Source organism: Poecilia latipinna, unplaced genomic scaffold (assembly GCF_001443285.1).
Source record: "Poecilia latipinna isolate Pla-1442-1.1 unplaced genomic scaffold, P_latipinna-1.0 Scaffold586, whole genome shotgun sequence".
Lineage (NCBI taxonomy): Eukaryota > Metazoa > Chordata > Actinopteri > Cyprinodontiformes > Poeciliidae > Poecilia > Poecilia latipinna.
The window spans coordinates 65,230-85,032 of NW_015113202.1; the positions used below are offsets into that span (position 1 = coordinate 65,230).

General features: G+C 39.1%; 3 protein-coding genes across 7 annotated transcripts; 2 read left to right on the top strand and 1 right to left on the bottom strand.

Moving 5' to 3' along the window:
• Nucleotides 1-132: 132 nt before the first annotated feature.
• ndufa3 (NADH:ubiquinone oxidoreductase subunit A3) lies at nucleotides 133-1,102 on the bottom strand. The gene is made up of 4 exons (XM_015042341.1): nucleotides 1,020-1,102; nucleotides 694-768; nucleotides 449-526; nucleotides 133-317 (listed from the first exon to the last, which is right to left on the bottom strand). Exons 1-4 carry the CDS (start codon nucleotides 1,060-1,062, stop codon nucleotides 226-228), a joined length of 288 nt encoding a protein of 95 aa, XP_014897827.1. The 5' UTR covers nucleotides 1,063-1,102; the 3' UTR covers nucleotides 133-225.
• tfpt (TCF3 (E2A) fusion partner) lies at nucleotides 1,040-4,407 on the top strand. 3 transcript variants are annotated; one of them, XM_015042338.1, is made up of 7 exons: nucleotides 1,040-1,129; nucleotides 1,508-1,609; nucleotides 1,698-1,826; nucleotides 2,168-2,238; nucleotides 2,329-2,398; nucleotides 3,138-3,290; nucleotides 3,774-4,407. In XM_015042338.1, the coding sequence occupies exons 2-7, from the start codon at nucleotides 1,508-1,510 to the stop codon at nucleotides 3,846-3,848; spliced, it is 600 nt and encodes a 199-aa protein (XP_014897824.1). In that variant the 5' UTR covers nucleotides 1,040-1,129; the 3' UTR covers nucleotides 3,849-4,407. The 3 variants fall into 3 exon arrangements, with proteins under 3 accessions (XP_014897824.1, XP_014897825.1, XP_014897826.1); XM_015042339.1 differs by lacking the exon at nucleotides 1,040-1,129 and adding an exon at nucleotides 1,206-1,228; XM_015042340.1 differs by lacking the exon at nucleotides 1,040-1,129 and adding an exon at nucleotides 1,289-1,388.
• Nucleotides 4,408-5,745: 1,338 nt separating this feature from the next.
• On the top strand, nucleotides 5,746-18,968 carry cnot3a (CCR4-NOT transcription complex, subunit 3a). 3 transcript variants are annotated; one of them, XM_015042328.1, is made up of 18 exons: nucleotides 5,746-5,900; nucleotides 6,506-6,576; nucleotides 6,705-6,772; nucleotides 6,863-6,937; nucleotides 7,024-7,113; nucleotides 8,451-8,579; nucleotides 8,715-8,810; nucleotides 8,926-9,145; nucleotides 9,217-9,344; nucleotides 10,395-10,451; nucleotides 10,583-11,495; nucleotides 11,580-11,685; nucleotides 12,459-12,600; nucleotides 14,348-14,441; nucleotides 15,296-15,494; nucleotides 16,358-16,490; nucleotides 16,573-16,698; nucleotides 17,980-18,968. In XM_015042328.1, the coding sequence occupies exons 2-18, from the start codon at nucleotides 6,552-6,554 to the stop codon at nucleotides 18,076-18,078; spliced, it is 2,700 nt and encodes an 899-aa protein (XP_014897814.1). In that variant the 5' UTR covers nucleotides 5,746-5,900; nucleotides 6,506-6,551; the 3' UTR covers nucleotides 18,079-18,968. The 3 variants fall into 3 exon arrangements, with proteins under 3 accessions (XP_014897814.1, XP_014897815.1, XP_014897813.1); XM_015042329.1 differs by having other exon boundaries at nucleotides 6,521-6,576; XM_015042327.1 differs by lacking the exon at nucleotides 5,746-5,900 and adding an exon at nucleotides 6,224-6,427.
• Nucleotides 18,969-19,803: the final 835 nt, after the last annotated feature.

Here is a 19,803-nt window from a genome sequence, read left to right on the forward strand (position 1 = left end):
ACACATTCAGATGTAGCTGTTAGAAAATGGAATAAGAAAGGCTGAAAACTCTTTTTCTCTCTGTTCAATGCTAATTTATACTATTTTGTCCTATCAGTTTGTCAGATACACAACAAATCAATCTGACAACAGTAGGATTAAATAGAATCTTTACTGTGATGCAATTACAATTGGGCAAACTGAAGAAACACACAAACAGGAGCAGCAACAGGTATAATGCTCATTTTATAGCTTTTTAAGCCATTCCAAGCTTCTTCCTTTAGCTTCACAGGGATGTGAGGGAACATCAGGCATGTTTCCATCATCCCTCACAGGAACTAAAAAGGAATGATTAAGAAACACACACACACACACACTTTATTGATCAGCATTTTTAAATATCAAGAGCTTGTTCCACACAACTCACAAACAGAATTATACCATGACATCTGTGAAATGACGAGTTTACCTGGATAATTGTATGGCGTGACTTGATTTATCATTCCTGCGTATTTTGAATAGGGGCTGATGAATGGAAGAATAATACCTGAAAATACAGATTATTGGTAAATGTGCATGATTACAATAGCAGAAAATATAAGTCTCTTTATTTTATTAGTAGTACAATCGGTAATCATTTAAAAGTTGGATGAACATTAAAAAAAAAACAGTGTTGTGCTGATACTGTGCAGTACACCTGGGCTTCTTGCTTACCTACAAGGCCAATCCCACAGGAGACCAGGATAACTGGCTCCTTATTCCAAGCATTTTTCAGGAAAGCTCCAATTCCTGCAGGAAAACCCACGGCAGTGTTTAAAATTCGCATCAACTGCGGTGTGGCTAGCAGAATTAGCTCATGTTAGCAACACATTCAAGGTCAGAATTTTCCTTCCCTTTCAAAAGCTTACCTGTGCTTTAAAGTCACGCCAATATAAGGTTTGTCTTGATTCTAACAGCAAATGTACTATAAATAGTACCAGCATTTATTAAAGCTGTCTTTAATAAATGAAGTTTAGAAAAGCCACAAAATAAACACGTACCTGCCATCATGTCCGGTGTAGCGTCAGGACAGAGGGTGTTCATGGGAAATGTAGTAGAAGGTTAAATGACGTATAATTTCTGCGTCGGTCGCACATAAACACAAAACGAGGTGAGATTGAGCCATTTTTATTTTTTGACGATCTTATTGTTTTAAATTCATTCAATTTGAATGTTTTGTTAATGATTACCCCCCAAAGAGTTTACTTAGGTAAACGGAGGTGTTTCATGTAGTTTATAGAAAGTTTAAAGGGAAAGAAACAGCTTTTAACCGCTGCTGCTACAGCCGTGGCTATGCTGTTTATAATCTCAGAAATTACTGGCTGGTGGTTATACTGACATTTACTGGGATTTATATAGCAATTGAAAATGTATCTTCCAGCTTAATGAGTTGAAATTGATGCCACACTCATCCTTTTAAGTATTGTATCTTTAAAAATATTTTTCAACGCAGTTTTGATGTTGGGTTGATGTTTTTTGTTCTCTTTAGATGATGGAGGACTTCTCTGGGTTGGCTCTACCTCCTCTTTTTGGAGGACACATTCTGGAGGCTGAGTTGGAGCCTGGTGGTGTAGAGCTGGGACCAGGAGAGGTATTAATAAATATTAGTTTCTTCTGTGATAAATAGATAGATAGATATTTTATAGATTTTTTGTTGTTGTTGTATTTCTTTCTGTCAGGTGGAGCTTGACCCAGATCCAGGTGGCAGCGAGCTGCTAGAGACCACAGCTCAGGAAGACGAAGAGAGGAGAGCTCTTGACAAAAGGAAATGTCTGGTGCTGAGCAGGAGGTGCAAGGAAATTGAACAGGTGTGCGTAGTGTGTTTGTGGGTCACTTCCTGAATGCATTTCCTTTAAAATGTGACAAAAGAATCAAGTGTCTTGACAGCCATGCAGTGCCACCCAGTGAAATCTGGGTGCGGTGATGAACTCAGAGAAACATAAAGACAATTACAAGGCTTAAACCCACCTGTCTATAGTTTCCTTTGATTAATAACAACTGGAACGTCATAAAGTGTACAGTTTATTTTTCAACTTTTCATTGGTTTCCTTTACGTTGCCACTGTAATGTTTTTCCAGTTTGTTTTATTTTCATTTTAACCAAGTAAAGCATTTTGAGTTGCCTTATTGTCAATCCGTGTTATGTTCAGGTAAATCAAAAAATCCTGGGTCGCCTTCACCAAGTGCAAAGAATTACACGACGCTTGAAGAAAGAGCGACGGTATGAAACTCAATGTCTATATAAAGTTTTTATGCTTTGTTGCAGAACCTACCTTCAAGGCTTACCTGAATGCTCTGCTGATTTCCGCAGGTTCCTCATGAAAGCTTTAGATGCCCATGGAGATGATTACAGAAATTCCCAGCTCACCATACTGCTTGAAGTAAGAATTACGGAGATGGAGTCTTACAGAATTAACTGCCCCTTCAGTTTGTAATAAAAGTGGGATTGAAATGGGAAATGCATATTAGTGAAATATTGCTAAAAGTAGTTGTTTAGAATGAAACAATCCAAGAGAATATAAGCTTATATCTTGTTTATTGCACTGCAATTTAGTTCTGTTTTCATTTCAAAAATTCATGTGTTTGTTTTTTCATAATAAAATATTTTTCTGGTCATCCATTCACTAAAACTTAAAAGATAAATTACTTTTTGAAATAATTACAAGGTTTCACCCAGAAAACTTGCTAAGTTCTGATGTTAGGGCAGTCATTCATCCAGCGATCTGTCTTGTTTTTGAGTTTAAAAAAATGTTTAAAATTGACAGGACATTTTAAAATATCACTTGATAATATGCATTATTGAAAGACTAGAAGATAAATACCTGAACACCAACTATAAAGTCTTAAAAAATGCAAACATTTTACAAAGACTTAACCCTGAATTATTTTTGTCTTTCTAATCTCTGCAGTCGAAACTAATCTGGTAGTCCTTGAGAAATATCAGAATTGCCAAAAAATTTGCAGTATGAACAAAAATATTGTAGCTGATCAGTCACTCTGAAGCCAAAATGCTGCACATTAATTTGCTTGAGACCATCCCACTTTCACCATGACAAAACACTTCAATTGTTGTAACATAATTGAATTGACCTATATTTATATGTTCTCTGCTGGCTTCAGGAAGAGCCTGGAGCCCACTTGGATTCTGCTGCCGGAGTCGATGAGGAAAGGCTCAATGGTTTGTCTGGTTCCTCTGCAACTCTCCATCATGCAGCCGGACCGAAGAAGAAGAGACACAGAATTTCTCGGCAAGATAAGGACAAAGATCAGCAGGTCAGTGAATAAACGATGTCCAGTTTTGGTCCTCGGTGGACAGTTCCCTGTAGGTTTTAGAGTGATCATTGAGTGAGAGGTGAGGGTTCACCCTGGACAGATCACCAGTCCATCACAGTGCCACTCAGAGACACAAAGAACAAGCAGCCACACACTCTTCCAGACTTAATAGCCATTTAGAGTAACCACTTAAGCAAACAGTCATGTTTTTGGACTGTGGGAGGAAGCTGGAGTATCCAGAGAGAACCCACGCAGAAGAAAAACAGACCCAAGACCTTCTTCCTGCGAGGCAACCGTACTGCCAGCTGCACCACATATTCCATGTATTGGATGTATTGAACCAGAGAAACATTAAACATGCAGAATGTTGGTCATTGGCAACACTTGAATAACTCTACTGTTTGCTTGTGATAGTAAAAGATTCAGTAAAATTTTAAACCCCTGACTGTGTTGAATAAACAAATTTTGACCTCTATCTTTCAGATTGAACCTGACGTGTCTGTGTTGGCAGAGACTCACTTTGGAGAAATGCCCAGCCCAACATCTCTGTCACACTGAATGGTGGCCAGCATATTTTTCTTGAACTTTAATTGGATAATGCAGACTTCCCTTAGTCTGACTCGGCACTATTTGTTGTTTCCCTTGAAGAAACCAAAAAGACTGGACTCTTGTAAGACAATTAATGCTTACTCAATTCAGCCCAGATTTTGTATTTATAAGGTTTGTATATATGTATTGGTATGTATGTTGACTTGTGTGCAACAAGACCTAATTATGACCAATATACAGTATTGTGACCAGCTCAGGTTAAAGAGGATACGACGAAATGGAACAACAGAAATTATCTCACTACTTCCATGAATATTACAAATTTATTTCATTAGTAGCAGTGATTAAAATGTATAATCTTTTGAATGTTGGTTATTGATATTGTAAAGTTCATGTTTTTAAGTGTTAAAATGACTCCATTGAGCAACTGAAGCAAATTCACCTGTTTTGTTTTTCTACCGCGTTCAATGTTAGATCATTACGATCAAGATGTAAAGGCATTCCACCTGCTTGTGGTTAAATGTCATAATAACAGCACTGTAAAAATAAAGACAGTTACTTTTGGGGTGCTGGTGAGTTAAATATGCTTCTAAAAGAGACCACAGAGTCCATCAAAAAGTGTTGAACAAAAGACTTTTGTCTAGTTTTGTCTTCATTTTTGTCTCCTTTTGTCCTCATCCTGTTATGGGGACCTGTTATGATATAGTCTGGTGCCAGACCATCAAGAGCTCTCCAAGTCAAAACAAAAGTCTTACATTGCACCAGAAGGCAAAGTAGTTGCATCAAGATTGGAGTCGCATTTAAAACACTGGACGATTTTGTCCAAATGCAGAGATATTTTGGACAACTTGCAGCTGTTCCAGGAATGTTGTGCTAAGACATGTGTAAAGTACATGGTAAAAATCCAATAATAGTCAAACAAAAGCAGGAATTATTTCCAGTTTCAAAAGTGAGATGATGGAATTTAATTTGGCAAAATTTCTCAGATGATAAAAACAATGAACCAGAAGTTTGACATATTCATCTGAAGTACCAAAATGATTTTTTCAAAGAACCAAGAGATACAAGGGGCTCCTTTAACTCAGACATTATTTCAATTATTTCAGTTTTGTCTTCATTTATTTGAAGTAAACTGTCAGCCATCCACTGCTTTGCAGAGTCTAAACACTAGATCTAAATTTTTCTGTGTCCTAGGGAAATCATTGAAACCCCTTGGAACTGAATGATTTTTTACATAAAATCCCTGCTTAAATTTGATGATGGATAAAATTCCTGATCAAATATCAATTTCCTTAAGCGTAACTGTTATGCATTTTAGAGGTGCATCTCAGTAGATTTGAATATTATTAAAAAGTTTATTCCAGTAACCCATTCACGAAGTTAAATGTAATATAGATTAATTACATGGAGGCTGATTAACATATCAGACTGGAATATTAAATCAGAGTAATACAAATAAATATTACAGACAAGCGTACCTGCTAAAATATAATTTTTAAAAGGTCTGACAAGCCTCATTTGTTATTTTGTAGTTAAGTTTTTGTATTAATTTTAGACTTCAGAAATTATTTATCAGATGTTTCGATTCGTTAAAGTAGCCTTTTTACAACACATTTTTCACTGTTACTTAATGTCTTGTACGGCTACTTTTTATCATTTTACTTAAGTAAAAATATGTTGAAGTAGTGCTACTATTACTTGAGTACAATTTTTGTTACTCGACTCACCTCTGAATATATGATAATAATTTGAAATGGTAATGGACCAGTGGGAAAAGAGAAAGAATCGATTATCAGTCATCCAACAGTACGACCAATGACCGGCCTCCAATCCAGCGGATGTGCCCTGGTGACAGGCGTGATTCCTGTCCAATCAGATCTCGTAGAATGGATTTAGGGCGGGTCCTAAACGTGGAGGTGGGATTTTAGCTACCGTCCATCTTCAGCTACATTACAGTGAGCGAGCCTGTCGAAAAGAAAATATATTTTGGAAGTAAAGAAGATTTTCTGGAATTAGTTTTGGCTTTATTTGAAATAAGACAAACGAAAACCCATACCCTAGGTAAATGTCTCACACAAGTATAAATATACATGGTCGGGTTAACCCAGTTTCCCTTTTTCCTTAATTTGGCTAGCTGAGCTGCTACCTAGCATTTCAGGTATTAGCTAGCATATCGGCGATTGGAACGGTTTCTCTTATATATTACCTTTCAACACGCAAAACTGTCTTTATAAAAGCTCCGATGGAGCCCGGAATGATGATGCATGTATATGAGTTAAATCGGCCAACATAAGTTACGGCGTTTGTTCTAGAAAGGGATAGTAAGTAACCGAGTGAAGTGGACGAGCTAGGCTAGTATTAACGTTAGCTCGCTAGCTGGCTAATTTTAGCTGACTGCCAAGCCAGTCATATTCGTTGGTATTAGCGGGATCATTTAACTTTAAGAAGTATACTGGTGGAGTGACTGTCGCGTGGGATTTTATTGTGAATGTGCTTTAATTGCTTTGTGGCTGGGTTTTATATGTGTGGCTAATGTCAGCTGTCCGTTTAGTCGGTGTTAACGTCAGTTTCAGTCTCTGCAAACCGATGTACGGCTTTTCAGTTGTCTGCTGATTTCTGCTTGGTTTTGTTCAGTGAGATGATGCGTGTATGGTTTATTTACTTAGATCACTTTTTGACAGACGGAATGTGGAAATTGTCGTAGTCAGAGCCATGGCTGATAAAAGAAAACTACAAGGTAACTATCTCTGACTGTGAAAGTGTTCATGCTGCCCCACAAAGAGACGTCATCTATTATTGTTGTCACTTATTTTGATTAAATGTTACTGTACTTCTGCAATCTAATCTTCTTTGTCATTTTTGCAGGTGAAATTGACAGATGTTTGAAAAAAGTAGCGGAAGGTGTTGAACAGTTTGAGGACATCTGGCAAAAAGTAAGAGATTTTCAAGCTTTATTGGGATTCTCTGCTGTGATTGAAGCCTTCAGATATGCAACTTTCCACTTGTTTTTTTCTACTTCTCAGCTCCACAATGCAGCTAATGCGAACCAGAAGGAAAAATATGAAGCTGACCTCAAGAAAGAGATTAAAAAATTACAGGTAGAGTTGAAAAAGCACAAAAACCCCCTGAAAAAACTAAATATTCAGAGTGTAAACTTGCATTTTAATGCTTTGTGTTTCTGTAGCGATTGAGAGATCAAATAAAAACATGGGTGGCCTCGAACGAGATCAAAGACAAACGGCAGCTAGTAGAGAACCGAAAACTAATAGAGACGGTACGCCTCCTTTTGTTATATGTTCATGGGTTTTTTTCTGGCAGTATGATTAATATAACCCCATCACTTTTCCTCAAACATGAGTGTTTTCAAAGCAACTTGCAAATACCCTCACTGGCCACTTTATTAGGTAAATCTGCTCAATACTGATTCAACCAGTCACATGGCAGCAATTTGAGTATCTGTTTGTGATGAAGATGATTTGCTGAAGTTTAATCTATTGAGCAGAGTGTGTAAAAATAGAGTGTTTTCCTGATTTTGAATGTTTCATGGGTGTTGGTGAAATGGTTATAATGTTTTGAGTATTTCAGAAATTGCTGATCTACTGGGATTTTCAGTCACAGTAATCCCTGCGGTTTATAAAGTCAGGTTGAAGTACTTTCAGCGAGCGGCAGCTGAGTGGACGGAAATGCCTTGTTGATGACAGACGAGAATGGACCAATTATGGAAAGATGATGGAAAGATAACAGTAGCTGAAACAACCTTTTATTACAATCAAGTAATATGAATTACAACATGTGGGGTTTCGAAGCAGACGGGCTCCAGCAGCAGGAAACCACACAGAGAGCCACTCCTGTCAGCTAAGAACTGGAAATTGAAGCAGATTTTTGTACAAGCTTCAAATTGGAATATAAGACTTTGAAAATAATTAACATGTTGTGTGATGCAGATAGTGGAGTCAAAATTATCTTTAAATAAGGTGAAAGTATGTATCCTTTCAACCTGTTAACTACAGCTCAGGCAGATGGTGGTGCTGTAATGGTGTGAGGAATATTTTCTTGGCACATTTTGGGTTCCTTATTTGTAACTGAGCATAGTTTAAACTCTACAGCTTGCTTTGATACCATCTTTGAGGAATGTTTCTTACAACTGGTTGAACCTATGCTGTGAAAGTGTACCTAATAAAGTGGCCAATAAGTGCATTTTTTTTTTGCGCTGGATTTAGTAAAAAAAAAAAAAAAAAAAAAGCGTCTCCAGGAACATCCAGTTTCTGTAAATGCTTCACTGTGTCATTGTTGTGATCAGTTCTGTCAAAAATACAACAGTATGGTTGCTCAACAATGAAGCATTTCTCAGAACTGTCTCCTACAATTTCACTTTTATGAAGTTGATCAGTTTTGATGGTCTGATTGTTTGCAACACAGCTGTTATTTTATGCCTGTTTGAAAAATCAGGCGCTTTCACACAGAAGTGTGTGCAGCAGCCAAACTATAAAAAATGGCTCAGTGGCCATTAAAGCTTCAGTTGTACATGAGTAAAAGTATAATCTCAAAACCTACTGCAGACTTTGTCAGAGTGAAAATATTTGAGATTCAGTGTGATTTTCCTTTCCTTAGCAAATGGAGCGGTTCAAAGTGGTGGAACGTGAAACAAAAACAAAAGCCTACTCTAAAGAAGGCTTAGGACTTGCTCAGAAGGTGGATCCAGCTCAGAGGGAAAAGGAGGAAACGGGACAGTGGCTAACAGTAAATCCAATATTTTCTTGGCTTGAAGGATTATTTTGTTTACTGCTAGGTTGACCAAAAAAAAAAAGAAAAACAATTCAACAATAACTTGAATTTCTGTGAAATCTATTAACCCTTTTCTCCTGTCCTCTTCAGAATACAATAGACACACTAAATATGCAGGTGGATCAGTTTGAGAGTGAAGTGGAGTCACTTTCAGTCCAGACGCGAAAAAAGAAGGGTGACAAAGAGGTAATTCCTTCTTCTTTCAGCTGTCACCCATGCTATATATAAAGATGTAAACACACTCCGTACAGTGATGTAAGCATTTTTTGCAAACGGCCTTTTTCTTCTGTTTGTCTCGCAGAAGCAAGATCGCATCGATGAACTAAAGCGGTTGATTGAGAGGCACAGATACCACATTCGGATGTTGGAGACTATTCTACGGATGCTGGACAACGACTCTGTACCGGTGGACGCTATCCAGAAGATCAAGGATGACGTCGAGTACTACATTGATTCCTGTCAAGACCCGGACTTTGAGGAGAACGAGTTCCTGTATGACGACTTAGACCTGGAAGACATCCGTGAGAGAAACGCTAATGATCAATTCTGAAGATGCCCTTATTTCTTCCTTACGGTTTCATTTCTCTTTCAGCTCCGGCGTTAGTCGCCACGTCTCCGTCAGGCAACGTGGAAGATGACATGTATCTCCACTCCAGCAGCACTCCCACCTCAACAACATCTTCTTCGCCCATCCCTCCATCTCCGGCCACTTGCACTGCTGTAAGTTCTGCTTTGCGTCGTTTGAGCTTTTTGCTGGCGGTAAAGTTTGTAATATTACAGCTATCTCTTTTACGTATGTGCAATGCTTTGCAAAGCTAGTAATACCCTTGAACTGCCTCATATTTAGCACAAGGGAGTGTGTAAATGTGAGGTAGACATTTCATTTATGTGCAACTCAATTCATTTTATGTAGCTTTATCAATAATGACTCACCGTTTAAGCAAATCTGGACAAAATTACACAAAAATCTGAAGTCATATTCAATTTAATAATAAAATAATAAAGCAGCAGGATCACAAAGACACTTCCACAAAATCTGGATACTCCAGTCTTTATTTTTCCGTAGCAGAGTTGGTGGGAAATTTATTTTCCAGTTTGTCACTAAAGCTACATTTGTGCTGAGTATCAGCTATAGAGCTGGAACGAAGCCCGCTGCGTCTCTGCTGCAGGTGTGTAAATGAACCCGCCGTTCGCTCCAAACCAGAGGCTAGCAGTATCGCATGTATATTTCCAGTTAATTTAAGATTTAACGATGCCTATTGGTTCCCCAAAACTGATGGAAACCCGGACATTTTTATCAATCAATGAAATCTCCTCCAGACTGAATGTGAAAAGTGAACATGTCCGAGGAAAAGAGGACGTTGGGCCACCCTGTGTCATGCTAACAATACTTAGCATTCGTCAACAACTCATTGGTGGAAGTGAGAGCGTTATGCAATATGATTAATTATACAGCTGGAACACATGGCGCTAAGTGGTAAAACATAACTTAATAAAGCTTCCAGGCAGATAATTTGCCCCAAGAAAATTTAAAAATCATTTTAAAAGTGAATTGTTACAGCCCTAACATGTGTAACAATTCATTTTGTTACAGATGTCAATTTTATCTTGACATGGTCAAGATAAAATTAATTTATCTTTATTGTTACTTGAGGAATTGTGAAGTTCAATAGGTATGCAAACCTTTGTGAGACAGGTGTATTAAATCAACTCAAAGCTGTATGAAGCTTTTTAAAGCGGATTGTCATATCAAAGTGTTTCCTCCAACAGGAGAACTCAGAGGACGATAAGAAAAGGGGACGGTCGACAGACAGTCAAGTTAGTCAGGTGAGAGGCTCTCACAGAGCCACGGCTGCACATTCCTGATTTAGTTTGTACTGCTAGTCTGTCATAATTACAACAAACTTACAGACTCAGATGGTTTATGGCTAATTAAGATTCTGCTCTTTTTTTTTTAGTCGCCTGTGAAGAACGGTGCCCCATCCTTGCAATCTTCCTTCTCTTCTTCCGCCACCTCCGGGTCCTCTTCTTCCTCCTCCCTCTCCATGGCGAGCGTCGTTGGAGGCATTCCCGCCGTTCCCACCAGCAGCAGTCTCATAGGAAGTTTCAGCAGCGCGGTACAGCAACATCAGCATCAATCTGCACAACAGCAGCAACAATCTCAGCCGTCGAATCCGTCGCAGCAGCAACAGCAGCAGTCTCAAACAAAACCGTCAGCTCCCTCAAACAACAACAACCCTAGCCCACCTAGCAACCCACTTCTCCCAGCGTCCACCGCCCCGTCACTCTCCACGCCCAGCACACCCAGTTTAACAGCTCCCAACTCCCAGTCCAGCGCCGGGCCGACCCCGGCGTCCAGCCTAGGACTGGGGCTGGGCTTGGATTTAAGGAAAGGCGGCATGAGCGGGACCAGCAGTGCCAACCAGATGCCGAGTTTAGGCCTGGCTGGCCACAGCACTCCTTTAAACACAATGGCCGGTCTGATCCAAGGCTCCACGTCGGCCCTTTACGCGCACGCGGCGGCGTCTGGGGGCCTGGGTCTGAGCAGCACCACTCAGTCCAGCATTTTGCCAGAGAGTAGCACTTCCATCTCCAATTCGAGTTCCAGCGGGGTCACCACCAACGGAGCGGGGTCGGGGCTCAGCTTGCTGGGCTCCAGCCCGGCCCACAACTCTCTCACTGGCAGCATCCTGGGTCTGGTCCCTGGGCAGAGCGTGGCCCCCACTACATCACAGGTGCCCCCAAGTCCCGCCAGCTCCGCCCCCGGATCCGTCAGCATGATGGTGGGAAACGGAGGGAGCGCCGGTGTGGTCGGAGTGAACGCCGCTCCCGCCAGACCGCCGAGCGGACTGAAGCAGAACGGAAGCCCAAGTAGGTCAAAGTGTTGATTTGTGACTTTTTACTGTGGGTTTTCTGAAGAAGGCGATATCCAAATTGTCCCTCACCCGCCCTCAGGTTACAGCGCTGTAGTGGCAGAGAGCTCCACAGAATCAGCTCTAAGCACACCGAGCCAGTCGCAGAGCAGCCAAACCTCGTCACTCAGTTCCTCAACCAGCCAGCCGTAAGTCGTCCTCTTTACCTTCCTCCAGACCTGGGACATCGAGATTACGTTTTTAGAAAATCTGGATTATTTTTCACCAAAGCGCTCCAGGGGTTTCTGTAGTTCAGTGTGATGTCAGCCCGCCATCTTGTTTGACAAACATGATTTATAGCTTCTTTTTATTTAGACTGAGTTTAGTTCAACTCTGACAGAATATAAAGCCAAACTTTTATAATTCCAACACAAAAAATAACTAATAAGATAAAATGAAAACTGTAGAGCATTTTATGAAGTTACATTATTCTACTGTTTTTACTGATAACACTTATAGAAATGCTTAATTTTTAACACATCACCATCAAACTATTAACAGTAGCAGGACTTTGAAACGTTTGAGTAACGGCTGAGTGTATTTGAAAGAAAACCACATGGACTGAGCTCATTATGTCAGATCTTAACTCTAGAAGCTCATTAAAATTACTTCTTGTAAATTCAGGACTTTTTTTTTTTTTTTTTCCCCCAGAATAAAACACATCTTTATTTTGCTGGTATTATGACTTTGTTCTCGTAATTTAACAAAAATTCTCATTTTCTGGCCTTAATGCTCTGCTGTACAGCTAACAAAAGAGACGACTTTTTCTAGAAAAGAAAGAAAGCAAGAAAGAAAATCAAATCGGAGAGTTTATTTTCTAGCCACTTCGCCCAGCTCCATTTTCCTTCTCGTTTTGCCATTTAAATTCTCAAATTCTATGTTTTTTATTTGTGTTTGTGCTGGTCTAACTCATTTTGTGCAGGATGGACAACGGCCCCAGCTTAATCAGCTCCATCACACTGCCCCCCAGCTCTCCCTCGCCCTCTTTCTCAGACAGCACACCGGGCGGAGGGAGCCTCCTCAACGGGCCCCACTCGTATCCGCAGGCCTCTGAGGGCCTCAAGGTGAGCCAGGAAGCAGCGACAGCCTGAATTTAAACTGGGTGAACTTAGCCGATGTCTGCTTTGTCTTTAGCTCAAAAATATGAACAGATCTTCACAAATATGCAGTTTGAAAATGTGTGGAATATGATTTTATCTCAAGCTAAATGTGGATAAAATGTGGGTCTTAAAGCTTTATTCTATATTTTCTTGCTTTAAAATACCTAAAGTTAAGAGTGGGAAGTATTTTTATTTTTTTTTTTGCATTTTTATATGAGGTCCTTTACCGTCTGTTTATAACTTAAGTGTTTATCCAATTAAGTTGATTTGTTACTGAAAGCATCCTTATTAAAATGCCAAAAAAGTCAGTTTCTTTGCATCATATCCTCTCAGATTAAGGCTTTAACCTCTGTCTTTGGTTCTGAAATTGGATCTAGGTGATATGAAACTCAGTCCTTTTTTTTGTATCAGCATAGATATATCAACACAACCTGTACTTTACAGAGCAGGTTGGGACGGTCTAGTCCAGGTTTGACAGGTCAAAGCGTTACATATTGTGCAACAGAGCTGGTCAGAACATGCTGCTGACTCAGAGCTGCAGTCAGAAGTAAATGCCAAATTATTATAAAACCTGTCAGTATAATCTAGAAGTGGGAGTCTGGAAAGAAAATGTGTTAATAGTTTGTGATTTACAAAGTAAAAACTGCTTTTAGCCATTCAGGTGATCAGTAAAATACATCATCACTTTAACGAGGGAGAACTTAACAGATTTATTTCACACAGTGACAGAATTCTGTTTACTTCTATTAATTTAAATCATGAAAACCCAAAGTATAGTTTTAGGAAATCAAATATTACATAAGTATTCCAAGACAGAAACCTACTAAAAACATTAGTTCGTTATGTGCGTCCTGTTGCATGAACGACCGCATCACTGCAGCTTGGAGACGATCAGCCGGTGGTCAGGAATCCCAGGTTGCTTTGCTGAATTACTCTCTTCAAGCTGATCAGTTGTTTCCACCAGCAGACATTTTATCTTTTCTCAGCAGAAAACTCACAGGTCCGGCAAGTATAAATTATTGTGAAGCAGCTTGATGGTTTTCTCTGCTGAACTGAGCCGTGTAGATTGAATTCGGTTGGTTTTAACGATGTAAAAACCACCTGTAGCAAAAAGAAACGGGGCTCTCCAGTCCTGCCGCTTTGCTCTGACACACCTGAATCAAATATGGCTGATTTACCTCCTCAGGATGCCGCCAGGCTCTGCAGAGGTCTGGTGATTAGCCACTCATGTGGTTCAGGTGTGTGGGACCAGAGCAGGCTCTAAAAGTGTCAGGCTGGTGTCTCTCCAGGACTGGAGACTAAACATTACTTCCTTTTTTAATTATCAACTTCCTGACGTGTAGTTTTTACTTAGCTTCTTTACAAATGAGTGTCTCTAGGCTGAACTTTAAATATTATACTTAAAATATCCCAAACTCCTGCTACTAAACATGTTTAATTATCTGTGGTTATGCAACAGCACATAGAGCTGGAAACAATTCTGGATTTGATCTGAAAGCTTCATCTTTCTACTTTACAAACTGCAGCTTCAGTCACTGATGTCTAAACATTAACCTGAGATTACATTTAGATTAAGCAAGATAATAATCTGAGATCAATCAGATCTAACTGAAGTTTCTTTCAGCTTTCTGCTCCAAAACGTCAGCAGCATTGAGTTTATTTTCCGCCTTCCTGCGTCTTTGGTAAGTTTGCATCTGTTTGCTGTTCTCAGGCTCCGGAGCCCCTCAGCTCTCTGAAGGCGATGGCTGAGAGAGCAGCGCTGGGATCGGGATTAGATGGAGAGATTTCCAACATGCATGTAAACGGTCAGGCAGCATTTCCACTCTTCGTCCGCTCACAGTTAACACAAAATATTTTCCTCTGTCGACATTAATATTTTATGTACATCAGTTATGTTTTTTTATTTACATAGAAAACAAATGGATTAGTTTATTTAAAAGCAAGTTTCTGACATGCCTCAAGTTGCCTTTTATATAGAGAAATAGATGGAAATTGATGTAGTTAGATCTATATTCATCTACACTCTGGAGTTGATGTGGTTACATTTTTGTTCACTTTTTAAACACTTTTTAAGAAAAAGTGTCAGATAATCCTCATGATATGCCATATGCACATTTACCAAAGAAAAACATTAAGAATTATATTATTTATATAGTAATGAATTATTAAACAAGACTTTGTATATTTTGTTTAACTCACTGATTGTTTCATATGATGTATTTTTCTTTTGCTGTTGGTCATAAGTGGAAGTGAATACAGAGGTCACACAAATATACAATATTTATACACTTATTGAGACTTCATGAATTGATGCAATACAAATATTTGTGTACTTTTTGTGTATGAAAAATGTGTCTAATAGTCTTCTGTGTTTAATTGCTAATTTTCTCTTCATGTGAATAGAGGACAGATATTAGAAGTTTAAACTTTCTGCTCCTTTTTATTCATGATTTCTTTTTGTTACATTAACTATTTATATTTTAGTGAATGAAATAAAATGAGTAAAGTTAAATACTTCAGGTTTAATCTTTGGTTGACCTAAAGTTAAGAGTTTTACTTTTGAATGAACCAATCAGTGATCATGTCTGGTTTGGTTATTCAGAGGCGTAAAGCTCAACCTCAGCAATGCTGTCCCTGATTGTCAACCCTTTCCCTGCAGACATCTTCTCTGGTTCGTCGGCAGCGCCGGGCACGCCCGCCGCTCCTCAGCCGTCCGTGTCGGAGGTCAGCATCCCCCCCTCGCTCGGGGTCTGTCCGCTGGGCCCGACCCCTCTCTCCAAAGACCAGCTGTACCAGCAGGCCATGCAGGAGGCAGCATGGACACACATGCCACACCCTTCTGACTCCGAGAGGATCAGGTGAGGGTTTCACAGATGATGCGCTCTGCAGAACCTGCAGTCCCAGTTTAATTTACGATTTAGTACATGTATTTTCCACATCATCACAACAGCTCTTGCAGAATAAATTACTTTCTTTTCTGCCAATTAAAGCTGTTGCATCCAATTTAAACTGTTAAATTTAGCTTTTTTTAGAGTGAAAAATTCACATTTTAAAAGTACTACATGTGACTCTTATCAGAGTGACACTTTTCTTAGATTTTACCACATTATTGAGCAAAGACAATAATAGGAAAGTATCTGATTAGTCTTGTTAATTTATAGAATTGTTCCTGACAACCAATGAAAACCAAGAACTGGGTTTCCCAGTTTTCCAGCCATTAACGTGCTCCTCAAGCAGTGGAGCCACTAAATACTGCTGTTAAACTGGCTGTGCAGAGTCGTGTCCAACCATTCTAGTTGGAAAGTTAGGTGGAAGGAAAAGATTTGAATTTAGATGAAAATTAGTTCCAATAGATTAACTAACATCAGTTTAGACTTTCTTTTAATGTTGTAGTTTGGCTGCTGACCAGAAGAGGGCGCAACTAGTCATCATTAAGCGGAGCCAGTTGATACAGGAGTAAAGATGGCAGCGAGAATCACATTTAAGAGAGTCAAACATTTAGGGAACCGTGTGAAAAGTATTTTTTTTTTTTTTCCTTTTTTAATCCAAGCATATTATATATTTTAAAAGAGTATTCTGAGCTTAGGCTGAATTATTGATTATCTATAATCATCCAAAATATTTAAAAATGAACACTTTAGCTCCTTGTGTAATGAATCAAAATAATGTATGATTCTAAATATATTCTGTACTGAGTTCTGCGGGGTTTTTTGTGTTGAAGGCAATATCTGATGAGGAATCCCTGCCCTACTTTGCCATACCACCATCAAGTCCCGCCGCACCACTCTGACACCATCGAGTTCTACCAGAGGCTCTCCACAGAAACGCTCTTCTTCATCTTCTACTACCTGGAGGTAAACATGCACTTACCTAGCTGTGCTTGTTTTCTTTTTTGTCTGCTGCATGTTGATGCACTGTTTCCTCTTTCTCCATCAGGGCACCAAGGCTCAGTATCTATCTGCCAAGGCTCTGAAGAAACAATCATGGAGGTTTCACACCAAGTACATGATGTGGTTTCAGAGGCACGAAGAGCCCAAGACGATCACTGATGAGTTTGAACAGGTGCAGCTTCAAAGCTCATTGCCATCCTCCTCCCTAATAGGGATGCAAACACTTGATCGACTTGTTTATTAGATTAAAATTAGTTCCAATAGATTAACTAATAACGTCGGCTTAGATGTTCTTTTAGTGTTGCAGTCTGGCTGCTGTCCAGAAGAGGGCGCAGCTGGTCACTCTTACAGAGTCAGTTGGTACAGGAATAAAGATGGCAGCTATCCCAGAATGGGAAAGAGAAACAGTGTTTGCTGTGGGATGCAAAATTCACTACACAGTTCTGTTTTGAATTATAATCACTCAACAAACTCCTTAATCTTTAACAGCGCTCATTCACCCAAGCTGGAAGACGAAGCAGCAGCAACTTAACTAAAATGTACTGATGTGCTACAAAGGCCAGCATAATAAATCAGAAATATTATGGTGGAGGGCGCAACAGAGGAAATATTTTAACATGATGAGGGGGGAAAAAAATCAATGTTGAGTTCTGTCCTGAGCTAATATTCCTTCAAGAGCGACCAGTCCTCTCTGTTCATGGGGAATTAAGTGATTCACTTATTTTATTCTTTTCACCTTTTATTTTTTTCTACTCAACAACTTAATAGGTTTCTGTTTTATAATATTTGATAAATATGTCTAATTTCATAACATGACAAAACCACATTTTTTGTTCAGTCAGTATTTAATACAACTGACTCTGGGCCTGTCATAACATATTTTTCCCAACAGTTTTTGCAATAAAAATATAATAATGAGACTATTTTTAAGTATTTTGATGATGGCATAATAAAGCAAAAACCCATTCTCAAAGATTATTAAACTTCAAATTTGAATGAACATTTAACACTGGAAGTGAAAGACATTTCAAATATCCAAAATAAAACATAAACGTCTAGTAATATGAATTCTCTGTAAAATTATCCTTCAAAAAAGGGCTAGTTGACACTAATGACACAGACTGAAGATGTGAGTCATCCAGTCTTTGATGGAAAAAGAAATGAATCATACAAATGGAAATTATTGAGCTTGTTTTAATTTATCATGCGACTAATTAATCGCATGTTTATTGTGACAGGCGCAGCATAAACAAAATAAAATGTAATTATTTTTAATTCAGCATATTATGAAAAATAGCCCTAGAAAATGACCACTCAATTAATCTATCAATTATCAATTAATCAATGAGATTTAATTGATAACTTCCTTCTCTACTCCCTAAACCTGAGATTCTCTCATTCTCCTGTTTATTAACGTCTTTCTCTCTCTCTTTCTCTCTCTCTCTCCATCCAGGGCACTTACATTTACTTCGACTATGAGAAATGGGGCCAGAGGAAAAAAGAGGGGTTCACCTTCGAGTACAGGTACCTCGAGGACAGAGACTTGCAGTGACACACACAGAGGGACGCAAAAGGACAGAGAAAAACAAAACGTGCTGCTGTTGACATTCCGAGACTGAACTCCAAACTGTGGATAGAGATTGTGATGTGTAGTAGAAACCCTCTCCCGACACGGAGACCGGTGTCTGTATAGGCTGCATCTCAATGTGAAGCCCTAGCTCCTCGTGTAGTGCTTTTTCTTTTTCGACAAAAAAAAAAAACAAAACAAAAAAAAAACCACCCTGTGGGTCCGATCAAACGTTGCCACGCTGCACGAGCTGGGAAGGCTCCCGTTGGAGATCCGCGTCTGTGTGCACACTCAGTATGTGGCATTAGGAAAAGCCTGCCCAACCCTCCCTCTAACCCCCATGCATGTTTCTCATATAATTTTTATTTTATTTTATTTTTTTTTTTCCTTTTTCCGTTTCAACAATGATTCTCTGTACCACCTGCCCAACATGAGCCTGGAAGCCTTTTGACTCGACACAAAACAAACCTTGGATTTAGATTGTTATGGTGCCCATCTTGTATTTTCTGTAATTTGGTGGTTTAGAACGGGGACGTTCAGTGGACATTTAGTGATGGTGTGTAGGAACGGCTTCTTTTAAGACCCTACAATGCCTGTTGAATATGGTCACTATTGAAGATAGTGAGCGCTTATCAATAGTTTTATTGATATTGTCTTGGTCGATTAAAACGTGATTGAGAGTGACCACAGGGCCTCTCCCTGTGTAAGGGAAAGAGTCCTTATTGGACATGGATTAAATTGCTATGCAATTGAACTGGTCTCTGACTCTCTTTACAAATAAAATGTTTTTAAGTTAACCTCTCAGATATTATGGCGCCTTCATGTTTGTGATGACGTAATAAACATGTAAAATAAATCTTAATATTAGGGTTTGAGACATTTTATCTGCTTGATCTGTTTGACTCTTTCACCATCAGTATTTTCTCTTCAATACAACAAAAAGCCCACACATTACAGAGTGTACACAATGCAGCTGTAGGTGCATCTCAACAAATCGGAGTAAAACTGAGAACATATAAGCCAAGTGTTTGTTTCTGGTCATTTTCTGTGATCTAGTATTCAGTTTCTCAGAAGTTTTAATACAGAAATGTTGCCATGTACCATACAGTATTTGCTTTAGTTACTGGATTAATGCAGTGAGGCATGGAGGTCGTCTCCATGGTAAAACTCCACAGATACTCTGTGGTTTATTTAGGCTAGGTCAGTGATGGCATGGTTAATAAATTATTGGTATTTGTCAGTATGGACACTGCAAAAACACAATCTTACTAATTATTTTTTCATCTAGTTTCTTTTGTACACTTGAAGTAAGACAAAAATAAGTTTTCAATAAGAAATAGGTGCTTATTTTAGATAAAGTACTGGTTTCACTGGCAGATCATGCCAGCTAGCCAGTTTTTAGTAAGATTTGGTGTTTTTGCAGTGTATAAAGTCGTCCTAAAATCTCCTGGTAGGCAGCCATGTTGAATTTGGACTTGATAAAACAAATTACCTCAACACCAGCAGGTGAAATTACACCCCAAATCACCACCCACTGTGGAAACTTCACACTGGACTGCGAACAGCTGAGATTCTGGATTCTTCTAGATTGAAAAGTTCAATTTATTGACCAGCAGCAGGTTTGACCAGCAGCAACTATACTGCTGGTCAAACCTTTGACCAGCAGTATAGTTTTTCTCCCAAAAACTTTGGGTCACAATCCCTTAAGAT

Coding starts and splice junctions, on each gene's coding strand:
- ndufa3 (XM_015042341.1), bottom strand. CDS start 1,062: ATGAACACCCTCTGTCCTGACGCTACACCGGACATGATGGCAG. Junction 527..693: donor CTGTGGGATTGGCCTTGTAG/GTAAGCAAGAAG, acceptor CTGTATTTTCAG/GTATTATTCTTCCATTCATC. Junction 318..448: donor CACGCCATACAATTATCCAG/GTAAACTCGTCA, acceptor ATTCCTTTTTAG/TTCCTGTGAGGGATGATGGA.
- tfpt (XM_015042338.1), top strand. CDS start 1,508: ATGATGGAGGACTTCTCTGGGTTGGCTCTACCTCCTCTTTTTGGAGGA. Junction 2,239..2,328: donor CGCTTGAAGAAAGAGCGACG/GTATGAAACTCA, acceptor TGATTTCCGCAG/GTTCCTCATGAAAGCTTTAG. Junction 3,291..3,773: donor ATAAGGACAAAGATCAGCAG/GTCAGTGAATAA, acceptor TCTATCTTTCAG/ATTGAACCTGACGTGTCTGT.
- cnot3a (XM_015042327.1), top strand. CDS start 6,372: ATGTCAGCTGTCCGTTTAGTCGGTGTTAACGTCAGTTTCAGTCTCTGC. Junction 6,577..6,704: donor TGATAAAAGAAAACTACAAG/GTAACTATCTCT, acceptor TCATTTTTGCAG/GTGAAATTGACAGATGTTTG. Junction 12,601..14,347: donor AGGCCTCTGAGGGCCTCAAG/GTGAGCCAGGAA, acceptor TGCTGTTCTCAG/GCTCCGGAGCCCCTCAGCTC.